Genomic DNA, 19,886 nt, shown 5'->3' with positions numbered 1-19,886 from the left:
AGATCACCATCATGATGGAAAAACACGTGTCTCAAAGACCACGTCTCAAATATCTCATTTTCTCACTTTCTCATCACGTGTTTTTAGCTTTTAGCTAAAACCCTTTGATCAAATAATAACGGAATATGAGGCATAGGCGGCTCGGACAAAATATATAAAATATATCTCGATAACTTTAAAATCATTTCGCTTCCATGCTTGTGGTATCCAATATAATAATAATCATCCACAACGAAAATTTCCATGATACCGCATCTCCATAAAAATAAATAGCCATGATAAGAGTCCTCCGCCATATAAAGATAAATATAATATATAACCATGGTTGCCTTTGGTCTCAAAAATAAATAACCATCTCGCTTTAACATACCCTTCATGTAAAGAAGGAAAACACAATTAGTGAAATATATTATAAGCATCCAATAAATAATATATGTCCCAAATTCTACACTTTCACCATATTAAAACTAGTACATGTGATATAATCTCATGAATATACGTCACCAATTTAATAGTGGTCAAAAAATCACACACCAAGCAAAAACTCTAGATGTTCTCAATACATCACATATCAAAGCTAATTAAACATGGCGATAAGATTAATATTCAAACAAACATTACTCTTTTAGCATTTACAAAATATTCATTGATAATAGACAATGATAAAAGCATTAGCAAGTCACCCAAAGCATACATATGGTACATGTATAGTTTACCACCATTATCACCTTATAAATCATAGCTAGTCAAGTATAAAACACAATGACTTTCAACATTAACCAAACATCATATGGAGTAGTATTGTAGTAAACAAATATAGCAACATACTTAGCTTTTATTTATGGCACAAATTAAACGGGAACAAAACAAATTCATAGGTAAAAGTACTCCCACCATAATATCTTGGAGACAAATAAATATGGTCAACAACTATATAAAGTAAATGATCTATTTGCACAAACGCAAATAACTCATAACCTAATTCTCATCACCCAAAAAAAAAAAAAAAAAAAAAAAATTTAATTTTTGCGCCCAAATTAATTCGCTAACCACTAAAATCAAAGATCATACAAAATTGTAGATCGAAAACAACCCCCACATTTACCAAGTCCATATTCATCAACAAGAATATAAAACAAAAAAATGGTAGTATAATATTCTCCATATTCAAACCATTTGAAACTATTAGCAAAATCAATCGAACAATTAGCAAAGTTAGACACAAACATTTTGATATTTTCAAATTTAACACAATAATTGTATGCCTTGAACAAAACGAATGAAAATTGCTTGATAATGATCAACGACTTTCATAAACTCAAGACAAGGTTAATGATTATCCTAAAATCAGCACAGATTTGATAAACTTATTAAACATACAAGCTTCATGGAAATTTTAGATATAGCAACTAAACATGCAAGAGAAGTACGTGAATAACGGGATGAACAAAATGATAAAATACAACATTTGTGTCTACCATCGAGTTTGTCGACTATATAATTAAGCATCTGACACATTTTAATATTATACAACGAGATTTTAATCATAGAACATGCATACAGGATCAGTCTTGCTATATATACCAAAAAACACAACCGCCTTCTAATACGAAAATGAATGACAAAATTTATTAAGCAAGCTATCACGTAAAACTATAAACTAATCGATCCATCGTCATAATCATGCAACATAGCATGCTAAGTTCATTAACTAACAACCGTCTAGTTTTTATATACGTATAACCACACTATAATATTATTTACGGTAACGCCTTATCTCTCTTAGATTGTTAGAAAGAGTGGAGCAATATTACCGTAAATAATATTACAACAATATACAATAATATAAATGACGTAAATAAAAGAACAATAATATAAAATAGAGAAGAGAAGAAAGATGTAGCCTGGGTCGAATCGCGCTAGGCGCTTTCCTAAGAGAGATAACGCCTCCACTGCACTAGTTACCAAATAGTGCGTTCCTCTCCCAAGATACGACAACCCGTTAGACTCCTTCGGTAGCAGCTTAATAAAACTTATAAAATAATATAATTCTTAAATCACTAAATATTTTCCAACAAAAACTGTCACCAGGAATACATCAAATGGCAGATTAAAAAAAAAAAAAAAAAAAAAGAAGAGAAATTGCATATAAAAGGAGCACGTTGTGATTGCGTAAAAGGGCTTACCGACCACAAAATAAAGAGATTGTTTCCGAATAATCCGGTGCCAAGTAAGAATTGTAGGTACATGTGCAACAGGTTGTGTGTATTTGAAACTTAACTATAAGGCCATTATTTAAAAAATGCCAAAATTTTGGGAGAATGAAAAGAAAAGGTAGGAAAGTGTAAATTTGTATTGCGAAGAACTGCAGATTTTTTGCAGGAATAAAATGAAAAAAAGATGTAGACGAAGAGAGGGCAAGTCAAATACAAATAGTAACACACAAATACTACTATACAACCAGTTATATAATGAGCATTGTACAATCCTATACATTAATCTGAGCTTATGTATAATTTTTTCGAGTTTTGTAAGAGTTTATTTTTTTTATGTTTAAGTCTGTGAGTTCAAAAACTTTACCGCATAACTCAGATTCTTTTAAACAAAACTCGAAAACGTTAGTACATAGGTCAGATTCTACATCATACAACTGCATAGAACAGGTTGCATAATCTATTTATTGGTAGTAACATGGTGTGGCAAAAAGGGAGGACTATTTATTTAAGTATAAAATCAAGAGAGATTCAGATCAAAACAACCAACTAAGAACATGTTCATATATGCTTCTATGTCTTGTCAATTGTTAATAATTCACTTCTAGTTGTCATTAAAAGACCCATAGTGTTCCACTCTTCCCTATTCAATACTGCTTGGGCTAAATTCTGCGCATTGGGCCTATGGTAAAATGAGTCCACCAAGATTTATAAATAGATTGGGCCGAGCAAGCTAATGTCCGTGAGGAGCCCACGAGCTAAAGGAGTCAGAGAGATCTTAGGGAGATTTTAGGGAGATCAAGGAGAACAAGATTCCCGGTGGCAAATTATGGAAAGAAGTCCAATGAGACTCAAACACGAGCTTCCTTACCGCACAAGCAACCTAAATCTTATTAGAGTTTGGGTCCTATAAATAGTCAAGGAGAAGGAGGAGAAAGATTCATTCAAGACCAACACGGAGACATGCATTACACATTGTGCTAGCTAGATTGTCGTGCCATCCTCTTTGTAATTGTCCTCATAATTAAAGCTAGTGCAATCATTGGAAGGGTACCGTCCCTCTTGCGGTCGTTTCCTACATTGGATTTTCCGCTTCACCAAATCTCTTGTGTTAACACTTATTTGCATCTTTACCTTCCGTACTTAGCATTCAAACAAACGAAACAACTCACATATAACGAATAAGACCACTTTGACCTAGTTTAACCTAATTCGGTAGAAAATTACCAAAACAGTTTGGCGCCCACCGTGGGGTATTGTGGTCGTCATCGTAAATCACTCAGTATAGAATGGACGGAGGCAAACAAACATCAACAGCCGAGTCAGGGAGCAGTCAGCCGCTGATACCACCAAATCCCTTCCAAAATCCGACATCAACGGCTCAAACTCAGGTACCCGGACACGTATCAAGAACCATGCCTGTCATGAAAGCCACCTTACCTCCCAGGATTCCTGCCGTAGCAGCAGATTCCAAGTCAGACAAGGGGTCTGGAAGCTCAAATCTCACCCCACCGCCAAGTCCAACACAAACCTTGCTTAATGGCATGGAAAACTTGCAAAAAGTAATAGAAAGCATGCGGGAAGATCAAAAGAAAGTAGAAGCTCAGGCAACGAGGAGGAACAGGGAGATCTAGGCGCAAATAGACTTCCTGAGACAGCAATCAAATGCGCCATCAGGAACGGGGGATGAGAACCAGGCCCTAGTAGTGGAACTCATGCAGGGGGCATCAGGCAGCAGAAGTGAACCAAGGCAGATTCCAGCAGAGTTGGTGACCAGATTGGCTTTGACAGCAGTATCAACGGGAGAAAGGATAGTCCCACAGGGACTAGGATACCTCACGCCAGATAACTGGCAGCCTGCCAGTCGCACAGAAAAAGTACCAGGTAACATCCCAGTTAATAATTTCGTTACAACTAACCAGACACCTAGTGCAGGATTCGTAGGCAGTCCGCAAGTAAGCCGGCATCAGGGGACACTCATGACGTCAACCCCATTTGATAGTATAATGCATCAGACGGTCGCGGCTCAGACTCAGCAGGGGCAGAAGGCCGTAGCTCAGAATCGGAAAGCCTGACATACAAGCAGTATCTAGAATTGAGGGAGATGCTGAGCAGAGTCCCAGGGATGCCGCCTCCACTTGAAAAAGCAGCGCCTGACAGCTACGCTGACTCATCATTTGTAGACGCAATATCAATTATCGCCATGCCAAAGGGATTCAACAATCCGAACATGATGCTCTTTGACGGTACAACGGAACCCTTTGATCACGTAAGCCAATATAAACAAAAAAATGATGACAGTAACAGCCATTGGGCACGTGAAAGAGGCATGCATGTGTAAGGGATTCGGGTCTACATTGTCAGGGTCGGCACTCCGATGGCTCGTAAGTCTACCTAACAGGTCGATATCCACATTTGCCGACCTGGTAAATGCATTCACTCAGCAGATTACAAGTAGTAGGAAGCCGCAAAAGCATGCTGGCGATTTGTACCGGATCGTTCAAGGTGCCAATGAGACCATTGGAGAATTTAACACCAGATTCAGTAACGAAAAGGTGGCAGTACAGGAGTGTGATGTGTCGACAGCGGTGGAAGCATTCAGAAGGGGCTTGCACCACGAGTCAGACCTATATAAGCAGTTAACTATGCACCCTTGTCATAGCTTTGAAGCAGTACAAGAAAAGGCAGCAGCTACAATCAGACTGGAGGAAGACATGCTAGCTAGAGCCAGCATACCGAGCACACCAAGTGTATCCAGCACGTCGGCCATAGAGAAATAAAACAGAAAGCAATCCACTAGAAAGAAGGAGGAGAGATACATGCCATATGGCAGGAGAGTCAACAGAATCGATAACAGAGAAGATAATCAGCAGCTCCCTATACTGGCAGAATACGGATTTACAACTGGCATCGGAGGAATCCTGAAAGCACTCAGAGAAATGGGAAATGGGGCAAGATGGCCCAGGCCACCTGTGGAAGGACAGTCATGGCGAAAAGAAACCAAAGAAAAAATGCGAGTTCCATCGTGACATCGGACATACCACGGAGGATTGCTACACTCTACGCAGGGAGATCAGGCGCATGTACAAGCAGGGGGAGCTGAACCACCTGTTATCACGTGGGGGCAAGCAGCAGGACAAGGTGGGCTCTGCAATGCCCGCAGCACCACCTACATGCACCAAGATAATAAACGTGATAACAGGCGGCTCAGACCTAAGCGGACTGACATATTCAGCGGCCAAGAGACATGCTACTGGAACTAAGGGAGACAGGCCAGAAACCTCCTACAGAGTTTCCCACAGCGATCTGCCTGCCGTTGCCTTCGACGAGGAAGATATACACGACAGCCAGGAACACCATGATGCACTTATCATAACATTGTCAATGGCCAATTGCACGATTAGAAAGATTCTGGTAGATACTGGCAGCTCGGTCAATCTAATCATGCTAAAAACCATAGAAAACATGGGGTTCAGCGAGAACGACTTACAGAAGAAGACCATCCCGCTGGTGGGGTTCATTGGAGAAACAGCTAACTCATTGGGAGAGATCGTGATTCCAACCTATGCAGGAGGAATCAACAAACAGGTGAGACACTTGGTCATAGATGGACCATCTACCTACAATGTTATTCTCGGAAGACCATGGTTGCATCTAATTAAGGCAGTCCTCTCAACTTATCATCAATGTGTGAAGTTCCCCACACCCAGGGAGTAGAAAAAATATGAGGAGACCAGGAGGAAGCTAGAGGCTGTTACAAAAAGGCATTGAACTGCAGAGTCAACCCTCAAGCATAGTAATTACAGAAGCAGCACGTCCAAGACGAGTACATTGAGCCCCCAGCTGAGGAGCTGGATCAGATCAACCTGGACAAGCTGCACACAGAAAAAACTGTGTTAATAGGGGCAGGATACACAGGTGACCTCAGGCAACATCTAATCAAGTTTCTGCAAGGCAACATGGATTACTTCACATGGTCCCATGATGACATGATAGGGATAGACCCATCTATCATAACACACAAGCTCAGCGTAGACCCAGGATGCAAGCCCATCCAGCAGAGACGAAGAAAATTTGCAGCTGAAAGGAATAAAGTGATCAACCAAGAAGTGGATAGCCTGCTAGCAGCGAATAAGATAAGAGAGGTAAAGTATCCAGAATGGCTATCAAATGTGGTAGTAGTGCCCAAGAAGAATGGAAAGTGGAGAGTATGTGTGGACTTCACCGACCTCAACAAGGCGTGTCTAAAAGACCCCTTCCCACTACCACACATTGACACAATGGTAGATGCGACAACTGGACACGAGATGTTAACATTTTTGGATGCCTGGAGTGGTTACAACCAAATCAAAATGGATCCAGCAGATCAAGAAAAGACAGCATTCATGTCTGAAAGAGGGGTATACTGCTACAACGTTATACCCTTCGGCCTGAAGAATGCGGGGTCCACGTATCAAAGATTGGTCAACCGGATGTTCAAAGAGCAAATAGGAAGAACCATAGAGGTATACATTGATGATATGATAGTAAAGTCGAAGAAGGCCAAGGATCACATGCGGCATCTGGCAGGAACCTTCAGCACACTCAGAGAGTACAAAATGAAGCTGAACCCCTCCAAATGCACCTTTGGAGTTTCATCCGGAAAGTTCTTGGGCTACATTGTAACTCTAAGGGGAATAGAGGCCAGCATAGAGCATATTAAGGCAATGTTACAGCTAGAGTCACCAGAAAAGCCGAAAGATGTGCAACGGCTAGCAGGCAAGGTAGCTGCCTTGAGCAGATTCATCTCGAGGTCTTCAGACAAATACAGGCTATTCTGCGACATATTAAGGAAGTTGCAGAGATTCGAATGGACCGCAAAACATGAGCAAGCATTTAAGGAGCTGAAGCACTACCTCAGCACCCCACCATTACTATCGAAACCAGAACCGGGGGAACCACTATTTCTTTATCTAGCTGTCACGGAGGTGGCAGTAAGCGCGGTTCTAGTCAGGGAGCAGGATAAGGAACAAAAGCCAGACTACTATGTAAGCAAGTCTCTGCTGCCGGCAGAGACCAGGTACACATCTCTCAAAAAAACTGGTAATTGCATCTTACAAACTGCGCCCTTACTTTGAATCCCATACCATACATATTGTGACTAACTACTCGCTAAAATCTATAATGAGAAAGCCTGAGTTGTCAGGCAGATTGTCGAAATGGTCCGTGCACCTCAGTGGATATGACATTAGGTATGATCCAAGAATGGCGATAAAGTCACCGGCACTAGCAGATTTCATTTCATATTTCAGCCCAGCCATCCAAAATCTGGCAGACAAAGAAATCTTAACCCCCAAAGAGGATAAGGAAGCAGAAGTCTGGCAGATACACATTGACGGTGCCTCCAATCAAAGAGAAGCAGGGGTAGGCCTGATCTTGCGATCTCCACATGGGGATCTGATAGCGCAAGCGGTTCGTTGTGAATTTAAGGCAACTAACAATGAAACAGAGTACGAAGCCTTGATACTAGGGATGTAGGTAGCTCTGAAGTTAGGAGTCAGAAACCTACAGGTATATAGCGATTCCTTGCTCATAGTCAACCATGTGAATGATGAATATGTAGCCAGGGATTCAAAGATGACAGACTACCTGAAAGTAGCAAAGGAGCTTAAGCAGAAACTCAAGGATTGCAAGCTCAAACAGGTCCCCAGAGACCAGAATATGGAGGCTGATGCCCTAGCAATCCTGGGGGCAACCTTCAAGCCAACAGAGCTGGCGAGCATCCCCATCGCGCATGTATTGGAACCTTCAATCCAAAAGGTAGAATAAATAGACAAAGGAGAGCTAGAAGAACAGCAAGATAGAGAAACAGTTCTGTCAAGTACGGACGACCAGTCAGCTGACCCAGATTGGCGTCTGCCTTACCTAGATTGGCCGAAGCACGACAAGCTGCCAGATGATAAAAAGGAGGTAAGGCATTTTAAAATGAAAGCCTCCGGATTCACGCTGATTGACAATGTGCTTTTTAGAAAGTCACTGGCAGGAACCTACTTAAGGTGCCTGGATAAACAAGAAGCACAGACCGTATTGCATGCCCTCCACAGTGGCGAATGCGGAAACCATGCAAGGGCAGGAGCCAGTCAAACAAAGCCCTCAGACAAGGCTACTTCTAGCCTACAATGAGGGCAGATTCAGCAGAATACGCTCGGAAATGTGACGCCTGCCAGCGGTCAGCGCCAATGATCCACCAACCAACAGAACCTTTGCATCCCATCATTTCCCCTTGGCCATTCATGACATTAGGAATGGACATCGTGGGCCCTCTGCCTAAAGCCCCAGGAAACAGGCTGTAGATGCTAGCAATGACAGATTACTTTTTAAAGTGGATAGAAGCAAAAGCATTCACGGAGGTAAAAGATAAGCAAGTCATTTCTTTTATCAAACGTAATATCATCTGCAGGTTTGGTATCCCATCAGAAATCAGATGTGACAACGGATCACAATTTGTGTCAAATGACGCGGAAGGATACTGTGCCAGATGGAACATCTCTCTAAAAAAAGTCAGCACCCAGGACTCCAAAGTCCAATGGGTAAGCTGAATCTAGCAATAAAATCATCATGGACAATTTAAGAAGGAGATTGGAGGAGTTAGGAGGAAAGTGGACAGATGAGTTGCCACTAGTACTATGGTCAGAGAGAACTACACCAAAGACGGCGACATGCCAAACACCCTTCAGCCTGGTGTTTGGCGCAGAAGCAGTGGTTCCATCAGAAGTTTTAGTTCCAACCGATAGGTATGGATGTATTACAGGGGAACTCAACAATCCAGAGATGATCAGGAGCCTGGACATAGTAGACGAACTGCGAGCAAGTGCCAAGATACGTTTGGCTGCCTACAAACAGTCAGTCGCTAAAAGCTACCACAAGAACGTAAAAATCAGGCTCCTAGAGGTAGGAGACCTGGTTCTCCGCGAGGTGTTCCAAAACACCAGAAATTGCAAAGCGGGCAAATTCGCCTATAGATGGGAAGGACCATACCAGGTTGAAGGCGTTGTTGGCCATAGAGCGTACAGATTAATGACCATGGATGGTCAAATCATACATAAACCATGGACCATACTTCACCTAAAGAGGTATCACTTTTGATAACAAATAGAGCTTAGTGTACAGAGTTTTGTATTCAAAAACCCTAAAAAAACGGTCGTAGGCATGCTACCAACTTTGTTCCGCTTCTTTTCTTTTGTTTATTTTTTTTCGAACTTTAAAACTGCTATTGGAGCTGTGTGGTCTGTAGCTTCTTGGGATCACAATTGCTCTGGAACCCCATGAGATAGCGTCATGTACTTCACATCGCTATGATGGATTTTTCTATTTTTCGGGCTTCTTTGAAAACACTACTCTACACTCTAACATCTATGGTACGTTGAAAGTGTTGCTAGCAGGACTATCAACTGTAAACGTGGGGTGACAAGGCACATGACACTCCAACATGCCTAACCTAATTCTCCAATAGGAGCACCCTCACCAGGCGCCTTGTGGAACATACGAAAGGGAGCCTGGCTGACAACTTAAAGCTCACCCAGCTACCCCGGATACCACCCCCAAACGTAGCTCTCAACACCGAGTACTCGACACAAACAGGGCCCCAGCATGCATGCACAAACATACGGAGCGGAGGGATCTCTGAGCTACCAGAATCCTGCAACGTTCCATTAGTCCTAGAATGACGATAAACTTGCCTAAGGTACGCCCCTGTTGGCTTTAAACATGATGAACACACCTTGCGCCATGAACAAAGTTAAGTAGTCAGAACGCGGCATATGTCTAAATCAGCCATTGGGCTGACACGACAGCTAGCTAAGTCTAAATCAGCCTTCTCAGGCTGACACGACAGGTCTAAATCAACCTCACAGGTTGACACGACCATCTCAATTCAGAACGCGGCATATGTCTAAATCAGCCATTTGGCTGACACGACAGCTAGCTAAGTCTAAATCAGCCTTCTCAGGCTAACACGACAGGTCTAAATCAACCTCCTAGGTTGACACGGCCATTACCAACTTAAATCAGTCATTGGGTTGACACAACAGCTCCCAGAGCTAAGTCTGACCACCTAATATGCGACTAACTCTATGAAATGATTCATGACATAAGAAAAAAAACTTGCCAAAACTGGGCAAGGATCATTTCAAAATGTGGCAAAACATGCCGCCAAGGCTAGCACGACCCAAAGTCGAAAAACGCCACCACGGCGGAAAAAAACAAAGGTGTTTAAAAATACTTAAAGTCTGCGCCGCACAGGGCCAGACTACCAGTCATGAAAAATTAAAATACTTTTAACTAGAGGCCAGGTCGATCACCTCCCTCTCAGGCACCTCTCCTGCATTTTCTTGCTGACTCCCCATTTCGGGTAGAGGACCAGCCTGCACCTACACGCTGCCAGTAGCCTCTTGGACCTCCACAGTAACATCAGCTTCCTGGAAGGAGCCAGCTTCCTCAGCAGCAGCCTACTCCATCAATGCGGGGGAGTTTACCTCGCCAACCTCAGGCATCACCACGCTCAAGTCAGGTTGAACAGGGTAGAGGGTCTCCAGCTGCCTCCATTCCTTCTCTATGGATTGCAGGGTAGGAGTTTCAACCATCACAGCACGTATTCCACTGATCTTACCCCGCCAGGTAGTATAAGCAACAATATTGGTGGCAAGGGAGATCAGCTCGCTGATCTTTTCGTCAGAGCGCTTGAGGGCATCAGAAAATGTATTGCACACTTCTTGAGTGCGCGCCAGCTGATCAGCTTCCTCCTTTGACTTCTTCTTGGCTCCATCCAGCTCAGCCTTCAGCCCCACTACGCACTCCCTCAGATCGAGACGCTGCTGCTCCAATTCAGTAATGGTTCTAGAGAGCTCTTGATTCTTAGCATGTGTAGCCCGACTAATGGTTTGGACCATGTTGATCATATTCCTGTTATAGAGGGTTAACTGGAAGGCCTGTTAGCAAAGAAAGAAGGGTTAGCAGGTTCGGCAAGAAAGGGTTCAGAACAGGTAAGGCAGCAGAAGGGGGACACGTACCATGAAGGCATTGTGCACATTATTCTCAGCCATCTCCTCAGGGGAGAATGCCTTAAAAGCCTCCACCAGTGAAGGAAAGAGGAGCTGATCTATCTATAGCCAGTACGGCACCTGCTCTATTTTCCCAAAACCATCGGGAAAATGGGCGATGATACCACCACTAGCAGCAGCAGCAGCAGCTGGGCTCGCTGGAGGAGTAAGGGGATGGCATGATAGAGGGCTGACCTCCAAAGGTTCAGCAGCAGGACGAGCAGTACTGAAACGGGTAGGAGGAGACTTAAAGGAGACGGCAGGGGCACTTCTCTTGGATGCAGAGGCCACATCAGGGCTCCCAACAGCTCTCTTCCTCTTAGCACTCTGGAGAATAGCCTCCAAAGGATAAACTTTGGAACCTGCAATCAGCAAGACGTCAAGCGTCGGGGGTGTCAAATAAGAACAGATTACATCAATGTAAGATGGGATACCGGAAGACATGCTGTGAGATGACTGTTGGGGGTTGGAGGAGGAGACATGCGAGAAACTAGGGAGCAGGTCAGGAAACTTCATGTCAGAAAGAGGGACGCAGAATAGTTTGGTGCGGGCAGATGCTGAATCACCTAGACGGATCAGGTTGCGGGGGCCTGCGCAGAAATAGAAAGTAAGCCGGTGAGCATTAGAATGACAAAAAGACGCCAGAAGAGCTACTTACTCGAGGTAATGACCCAATCTTCTAAAATATAATTGGCAGGCGGCTGGATGGAGGCCTTCCTCAGATAGAAGAATTTCTCAAACCATTTTTCATCTTTTGACTTCGACACGTGCCTGAAAGGGGTCTCGCCACGGCCGCGGAAGGAAAACTGGCCCCTCCCTAGCGATCGGATCTCAAACATATGAGCCAGCTCACCAAGGCTGATGGAGCTACTCATATTCTGGCTGGCCGATAAGGAGTAGAGGAGAACCCTCCAAATATTTGCGGCGATTTGAGTTATATCAAAGCCGTGGTTCGAAAAAAAGTCTTGCATAAGCTTGGGAAAAGGGAAGCGGAGGTCGTATCTAAAGGGGTAAAGATAGAGACAGACCCATCCCGCACGGAGTGCGTCCGCCTTTTGGCCGGGCTCAAGGATGGAAATATCCACCCCATCACCGAGTCCTAGCAGTTCTTTGATTAAGGGGATGTCGGCAGCAGTTAGGGAAGAGTCAAAGTCATGGGGGTGAGTGAAAAGGTTGCGGGACGGAAAAGTGGGGTCCGGGTTCAAGTCAATCGGAGCGGATGGTGATGGGGCGTGACGAGTTTTACCCATGGTTGAAGGAGAAAGGAAGAAAAAGAAATTTAAAGAAAGAAGGGAGTACCTGACGAAGTGAAGCAACGGTGAAAATGGTGGAAGTCCGGCAAGTGAGCAGAAAGAAGAGGAAGGATTTAGGAGAGAATGAGGGTTTTAAATTTTTGAAGTTAATAGGGAGAGTAGGCGGGACGATGGTTGAGATTATTAAGGAAGAAAGAGAGCGAAGGTCCGGGAAATTAGGGGAAGAATTAGGGGCAATGATGAGTGCTTAGGAAGCAGTGTAAAAGACGGCGCGGGATTCAATTGGTAATTCCTTGTTCAACACTTTGTGGCGTGTCTCGCAAGGAATTAGGGGCAAACTATTTGGGCTAAATTCTGCGCATTGGGCCTATGGTGAAATGAATCCACCAAGATTTATAAATAGATTGGGCCGAGCAAGCTAATGTCCGTGAGGGGCCCACGAGCTGAAAGAGTCAGGGAGATCTTAGGGAGATTTTAGGGAGATCAAGGAGAACAAGATTCCCGGTGGCAAATTCTGGAAAGAAGTCCTATGAGACTGAAACACGGGCTTCCTTACCGCACAAGCAACCTAAATCTTATTAAGGTTTGGGTCCTATAAATAGTCAAGGAGAAGGAGGAGAAATATTTATTCAAGACCAACACGGAGACATTACACATTGTGCTAGCTAGATTGTCGTGCCATCCTCTTTGTAATTGTCCTCATAATTAAAGCTGATGCAATCATTGGAAGGGTACCGTCCCTCCCGCGGTCGTTTCCTACATTGGGTTTTTCGCGTCACCAAACCTCTTGTGTTAACACTTATTTGCATCTTTACCTTCCATACTTAGCATTCAAACAAACGAAACAACTCACATATAACGAATAAGACCACTTTGACCTAGTTTAACCTAATTCAGTAGAAAATTACCCAAACAAATACTCTTTTTTTTTGTCTTGGGTAAGTTTTCCTTAAGACGGGCCATTTTTATCTGAAATATTAAAACGGGGTTTTAAAGCCAAATATAACCACTTTTTGAAAAAAAGCAACTAAAATCTCTAATCACTAGCTAGACCATTATGGTCACATTTAGATTAGGCAAACAGGCCCGGGCCAACTCCGGAATAGTGCGACACAACACCGCGGGTCTTAGGGCACGCCACAACGTAAGAATTAGTACTATGGCACAGCACGAGCATAAATGGGCCGAACACAATGGATTAAGAGTAAATAATAAAAAAAATTAAAAACACCTCAAGCACAACGGTGGCACGTCACGTAAAGCCGGTGACCGGGCCACGGCGGGAGTAGGTGAGTTGGGAGAGTCAGGCCAGGTACGACACCCCATAACCCGTGCCTGGGCCGTGTCAAAATGTCGGCTAGGCATGATGAGCCGGCACGAAGCACGCCCCGGTCCACCCGAATACCTGCTCTAGTCACATTTGATCATAAAATGGTTTTAAAATTCTGTCTTATAGTATCAGACGAAAATGACATAAATTTTTAGATATGGTTTGCTGCAATGCCCAGTCTAAGTTATTGTGTTTTTACGATAGTTCGGTGACTAAATATTAGGGGTTTCAATGTTTAAAAGGATTAAAATAAAATTATGTTTGATTTATTTGATAGATAGATACTAATAGGAGGTGGCCATGAAATATGAGTAATTTAATGACAAAATTTTCTTTAGGGACCAAATCTTCTAGATTTAGTAACGCGAGGAATTGACATAATTTTTAGATATTCATTTTTCAGGATGTGTAATAGACAAATTTGCACAAGTGAGAAGTGCCAGCCTAACACAATGCAAGATATGCAATGGATCGCTCCACAATTGCCTCCCCTTGTCGTTTTTTTTTTAATAAGGTAAGAAAACTAGATTGATCCTTAAGGATAGGACCAATTTATTTCATCCTTTCGAATGAGTGAGGTAAGTTGAAGTCACTGACTTTCAAACCACCTCGAAAGAGTTAGACATAAATGTCCAATAGAAGCCATAAAGTCAGCGACTTTGTTGGCTTTACGAAAGTAATTGTGAGATCCCGTGAAAAATCTCCATTTTGAAATAAATAAATAAATAATATGGAGTCGCCAGTAGGTTTTATAAAAAAACTTATAAAAAATAATTTTAACTGAAAAGACCCCTTTTGATCCCTAGAATGGGGACTGATCCGTCACTCCGGTCTGAACCAAAGATTGCGGATTCGGGGGTAAAGGTACGGTCAAGGAAGGTGTTAAGCACCCGGACTGCCCATCAAACTGACGGCCTCTATTATTTATTTGTAATATTATATATTTGACAAAAATTGACGATAAAAAAAGTTAGTTATACAATTTTATATACAAGACGATATAATTATATACAAAGCAAGTTAACTAGTTAGATTATATACAAATTATACGATAAAAAAGAAAATAAATAAAAGAATGAAATAAAGAGAGTAAAGAAAACTTATTCTATTTTGGTTTTGGTACCTTCAAGCCTATCTGGATATTGACTATTAATGAATGTTTAGGTGATTTTTACCAAATTGGTTGTTTTAGGTCAATGTGGTCTTACTCGTTGGTTATTTGATCAATAGTTTGTATGATGATACTTAAATAAGGAAATAATGCTCGTAATGTAAATTGACACGTAAGATTTGGTGATGCGGAAAACCCAATGTGGGAACAACCGTGGGAGGGACGGTACCCTGTCAAATATTGCACTAGCTTTGAATAGAAGGACGGTTACAATTGAGACGGAATATAAATCTTGCAAGCACGTAGTATTGGACATGTAGGCTCTTGAATGAATGTCAGTGTGAATGTCCTTCTTTGATTGCTTCCTTGGCTATTTATAGGGTAAGAACCCTAGGCATATCCTACCATGATTATGGAAAGTAATATAACTTCCATAATAACTCTTTCCATATTTTGCCGTCTCCCTCAATTCTCCCTAATCTCCCTGACTTCTCTTTCCTAAACTCAGGCGCTTCCTTCAATGGGCTTTAGCCTTCTTCTCACGTTCGCGCCGGCCCATTCTCCCTTTCTTGTACTTTCTCCAGCCACGGGCTCCCCTTCTTTCATGATCCATTATTTATAAAGTGGGCTTTTCTTATTATGTGATTTTTAGCCCAAACAGTTTGCCCGAAATTTCTTGTGAAGTACGCTTCGAGGTGTCGAACAAGGAATTTACGTAGCTGATTATTAAAAACCCTAAGCCGTCATTTGTGCTTCTTTTCATGCAAGCTCATCATCACTGCCGCCCAACTCCTCATTTCTCGCACCCTACTTCCTCTCTCTTCCTTTATAACCCCAACCTCCTTTCTTTACTTCATTAACCACAAAATCATTTCCCACAAAAACTCTCCCTCTCCTCTTAAATCCCTAACCTTTCTTCCCTCTTTCCCTGCCGGCTTCACTGTTCCATCCCCGCCGTCTCCAGGTATTTTCCCTTCCTTTTCCTTCTTAATTCCTATTTTCTCTTTCTCCACCATGGGAAAAACCCGACACTCATCATCGACTTCCACACCCTCTGATCGCAACCCTGACCCGGTCTTTCCTTCCCGGGGACTGTTCACTCACCCCCATGACTGTGACTCTGCCCTGACCTATGCTGACATCCCTTTGATCAAGGATTTACTTGGTCTTGGTGATGGGGTGGATGTCGCCATTCCTGAGCCCGGTCAAAAAGCTGATGCCATCCGTCCAGGGTGGGTTTGCTTTTATTTATACCCATTTAGATATGGTCTTCGCTTCCCTTTTCCTAAACTCGTTCAAGACTTCATCTTTACAAATAACTTTGCCATGGCACAAATTTCTGCCACTGTCTGGAGGGTTCTTCTCTACTCCTTGGCCGCTTGTCAAAACACTGGCAACTCCATCTCTCTGGGCGATCTGGCCCATATGTATGATATCAAGTTCCTGGGTAGGGGCCAATTCTCGCTCCGGGGCTCTGGAGAGGCTTCTTTCAGGCATGTGTCAAAATCTCGGGATGAGAAATGGTTCGAGGACTTCTTCTTTGTGTGGAAGGCTTCTATCCAGCCGCCTGCCGATTACATCTTCGAGAAATGGGTCATAACTTCGAGTAAGTAGCCTCCTGTCACCTGATTCGTTTATCGTTCTGCTTACTAGCTTACTTCATCGTCCTCGTGCAGATCCCTGCTACCTGACCCGTATTGGTGCCTAGATCCCTGCCCGCAACAAGTTATTCTGCATTCCTCAGTTAGAGAGGAAGTTTCCTGACCTGCTTCCTGGATTTTCTCCTGCTTCTTCCTCCAACCTTCTTCAATCATCTCACAGCATATCTTCCAGTAAGCTTTCTATAGCCGTTGCAGTTTGCATGCAACCTTACTAACAACTCAATTTTCCTGACGCCTGAAATGATGTTTGCTTGCAGGTTCAAAAGTTGACCCTCTGGAAGCTATCCTCCAAAGTGCAAAAAGAAAGAGATCCGCTGCCAGCCCTGATGTGGCATCTGCCTCTAAGAGGAGTGCTCCTGATGCCTTTTTTCAGACTCCTCCTACTCACTCCAGCTCTGCTAGGCCTGAACCCTTGGAAGTCAACCCGCTGTCTCGTCATCCCCCTACTCCTCTTACCAGTCCTCGTACCTCAGCTAGCGGAGGCACCATTGCTCACTTCCCAGAGGGCTTTGGGAACATTGATAAGGTGCCATACTGGCCAGAGATCAACCAACTGCTTTTTCCTCCTCTAAGAGAAGCCTTCTCAGAATTTTCTCCAGGGGAAATGGCTGAGAATGATGTGCACAACGCTTTCATGGTGAGTGATCTTTGTCTTCCACCTGTTCTAAATTTTTACCTTTAATCCCCCGCTAACTTTTAATTTTTATTGCCCCAGACCCTCCAGTCTGCTCTTTATAACAGGAAGATGATCAACATAGTGCAGACCACCAGCCGAGCCACTAGCGCTAAAAAGAGGGAGTTGACGGCGTCTAATGCTGATTTAGAGAAGCAGCTTGCTTATTTGAGGGGGAAGGTAACTGAGCTAAAAGCGGATCTAGCTGGCGCAAAGAGGAAGCTGAAGGAGGGAGCTGATCAGCTGGCTTGTACTCAAGAGGTTTGCACCACGTTCTCTTACTCCTTGAAGCGTTTTGAGGAGAGGATCAGTGAGTTGATCACCCTGGCCACAAATATTGTTGCTTATGCCACCTGGCGGGGAAAGATCAGCGGGATACGTGCTGCCCTTGAGGAGGCTCCAACCCAGCAAGCCATAGAAGAGGAGGAGAGGCAGCTGGAGATGCTCTATCCCGCTCAACCTGATCTGAGTGCGCTGATGCTTGAGGTTGGTGAGGTTAATTCTCCTGCGCTGGCTAAGCAGGCTGCTGCCGGAGATGCTGGGTTGCCCCAGGATGCTATTGATGGAGCTCAGGAAGCTATGGCAGCTGAGGGTGTGCAAGCAGGTCCGGTATCTGAAATAGCTGGTTAGCAGGCAGAGGAGATGCCAGATGTAGAGGTCATTAATGTGACCGATAATTAAGAAGTTTTTTTTTTATCAATGAACTTTTGGTAATCTGGCCCTGTGGTGGCAGACTTGTAATATTTTAAACTTTTTCTAGTAGCTCGCCATGGTGGCGATTAAACTCTGGGGCCGTTCTTTTGGCCACGTTTTGGAATGCCCCTTGCCGTAGTTAGGCAAATTTTAATTACATCTTCTGTGCTATATTTTGTTTTTCTTAGTTTAGGAGGTTGTCGTGTCAGCCTGTTGGCTGACTTAGGCGAGTCATGTCATCCTGAGGAGGCTGACTCAGACTCAGCTAGCTGCGTGTCAGTCTATTGACTGATTTAGGCATGTGCCGTATTGTAAAGAGGGGTGGCCGTGTCAACCTTAGAGGCTGATTTAGACCAGTCGAGTCAGCCTGAAGAGGCTGAACTAGACTCAGCTAGCTGTCGTGTTAGTCTAATGACTGATTTAGGCGTATGCCGCAGTTTTTGAACTACTTAACCTTGTTCATGACGCAAGGTATGTTCATCACTTTTAAAGCCAACAGGGGCGTAATTTAGGCAAGTTTATCGTCGTTCTAGGACCAATGGGACGCTGCAGGATTCTGGTAGCTCAGAGATCCCTACGTTCCATATTTGTGTGCATGCATGCTGAGGCCCTGATTAATTGCGATTAGTGCGAGCTACGTCCAGCGGGTGGTATCAGGGGTAGCTGGGTAAGCGTGTTTAGCTGTCAACCAGGCTCCCTTTCGTATGTTCCACAGTCCGCCTGGTGAGGGTGCTCCTGATGGAGAAAGTAGGTTAGGCATGTTGGAGTGCCATGTGCCTTGTCACCCCGCGTTGGCAGTTGAAAGTCTTGCTAGATACACTTTCAACGTACCATAGACATTAGGATTCAGGATGATGTACCTAGAGAAGCCTGAAAACAGAAAAGTCTATTAGAATGATATGAAGTACTTGACGCCATCTCATGGAGTACCAGAGCAATTGTGGTCCCAGGACGCTATCAGATTATACAATCCAATAGTAGTTTGAAAGTTGAAAGAAAACAAAGATATCAGAAAAGGATATGTAATTGGTAGTATGCCTACTACCGGATTTTTATTTCTTTGCTTAAAATAATTTGGCTTTTCATGGTACATTACTCCGTAAGCTAAAATCTACTTATTATTAAAAGTAATATCTCTTCAGGTGAAGTATGTTCCATGGGCGTTGTATGATTTGACCGTCCATAGTCATCAGTCTGTATGCACCATGGCCAACAACTCCTTCTACCTGGTATGGTCCTTCCCATTTGTAGGCGAATTTACCTGCCTTTCGGTTTTTAGTGTTTTGAAACACTTCACGAAGAATCAGGTCTCCTACCTCCAGGAGCCTGACTTTCACATTCTTGTTGTAACTCATAGCTACCGCCTGTTTGTAGGTAGCCAGGCGTATTTTTGCACTTGTTCTCAGTTCATCTACTGTGTCCAAGCTCCTAACCATCTCTGCATTGTTCAGTTCCCCTGTCATATATCCATACCTATGAGTGGGAACCAGAACTTCTGATGGAATGCTTCCGCACCAAACACCAGGCTGAAGGGTGTTTGGCCTGTTGCTATCTTTGGCGTCGTTCTGTCTGACCATAACACCAGTGTCAATTCATCTGCCCACTTTCCTCCTAACTCCTGCAACCTCCTTCTCAGATTATCCATGATAATTTTGTTGTTGGACTCAGCTTGCCCGTTAGACTTTGGAGTCCTGGGTGCTGATTTCTTCAGGGTGATGTTCCACCTGGCACAGTATCCCTCAACATCGTTGGAGATGAATTGTGAGCCATTGTCACATATGATCTCTGACGGGATACCAAACCTGTAGATGATATTTCGTTTTATGAAAGAAATGACTTGTTTGTCTTTCACTTCTGTGAATGCTTCTGCCTCTA

The 19,886-nt window shown here is 43.6% G+C and overlaps 1 protein-coding gene across 1 annotated transcript; it reads left to right on the top strand.

Moving 5' to 3' along the window:
* The first annotated feature begins 5,159 nt into the window (after positions 1-5,159).
* On the top strand, positions 5,160-5,930 carry LOC141628996 (uncharacterized). Its single transcript, XM_074442075.1, has one exon. The coding sequence runs from the start codon at positions 5,160-5,162 to the stop codon at positions 5,928-5,930; it is 771 nt and encodes a 256-aa protein (XP_074298176.1).
* Positions 5,931-19,886: the final 13,956 nt, after the last annotated feature.

The sequence above is a fragment of the Silene latifolia genome, chromosome Y (genome assembly GCF_048544455.1).
Source record: "Silene latifolia isolate original U9 population chromosome Y, ASM4854445v1, whole genome shotgun sequence".
Taxonomy (NCBI): Eukaryota; Viridiplantae; Streptophyta; class Magnoliopsida; order Caryophyllales; family Caryophyllaceae; genus Silene; species Silene latifolia.
Note: the sequence above shows the minus strand (reverse complement) of the source record. Positions and strands in the feature narration are given on the sequence as shown.

Coding starts and splice junctions, on each gene's coding strand:
- LOC141628996 (XM_074442075.1), top strand. CDS start 5,160: ATGGGGCAAGATGGCCCAGGCCACCTGTGGAAGGACAGTCATGGCGAA.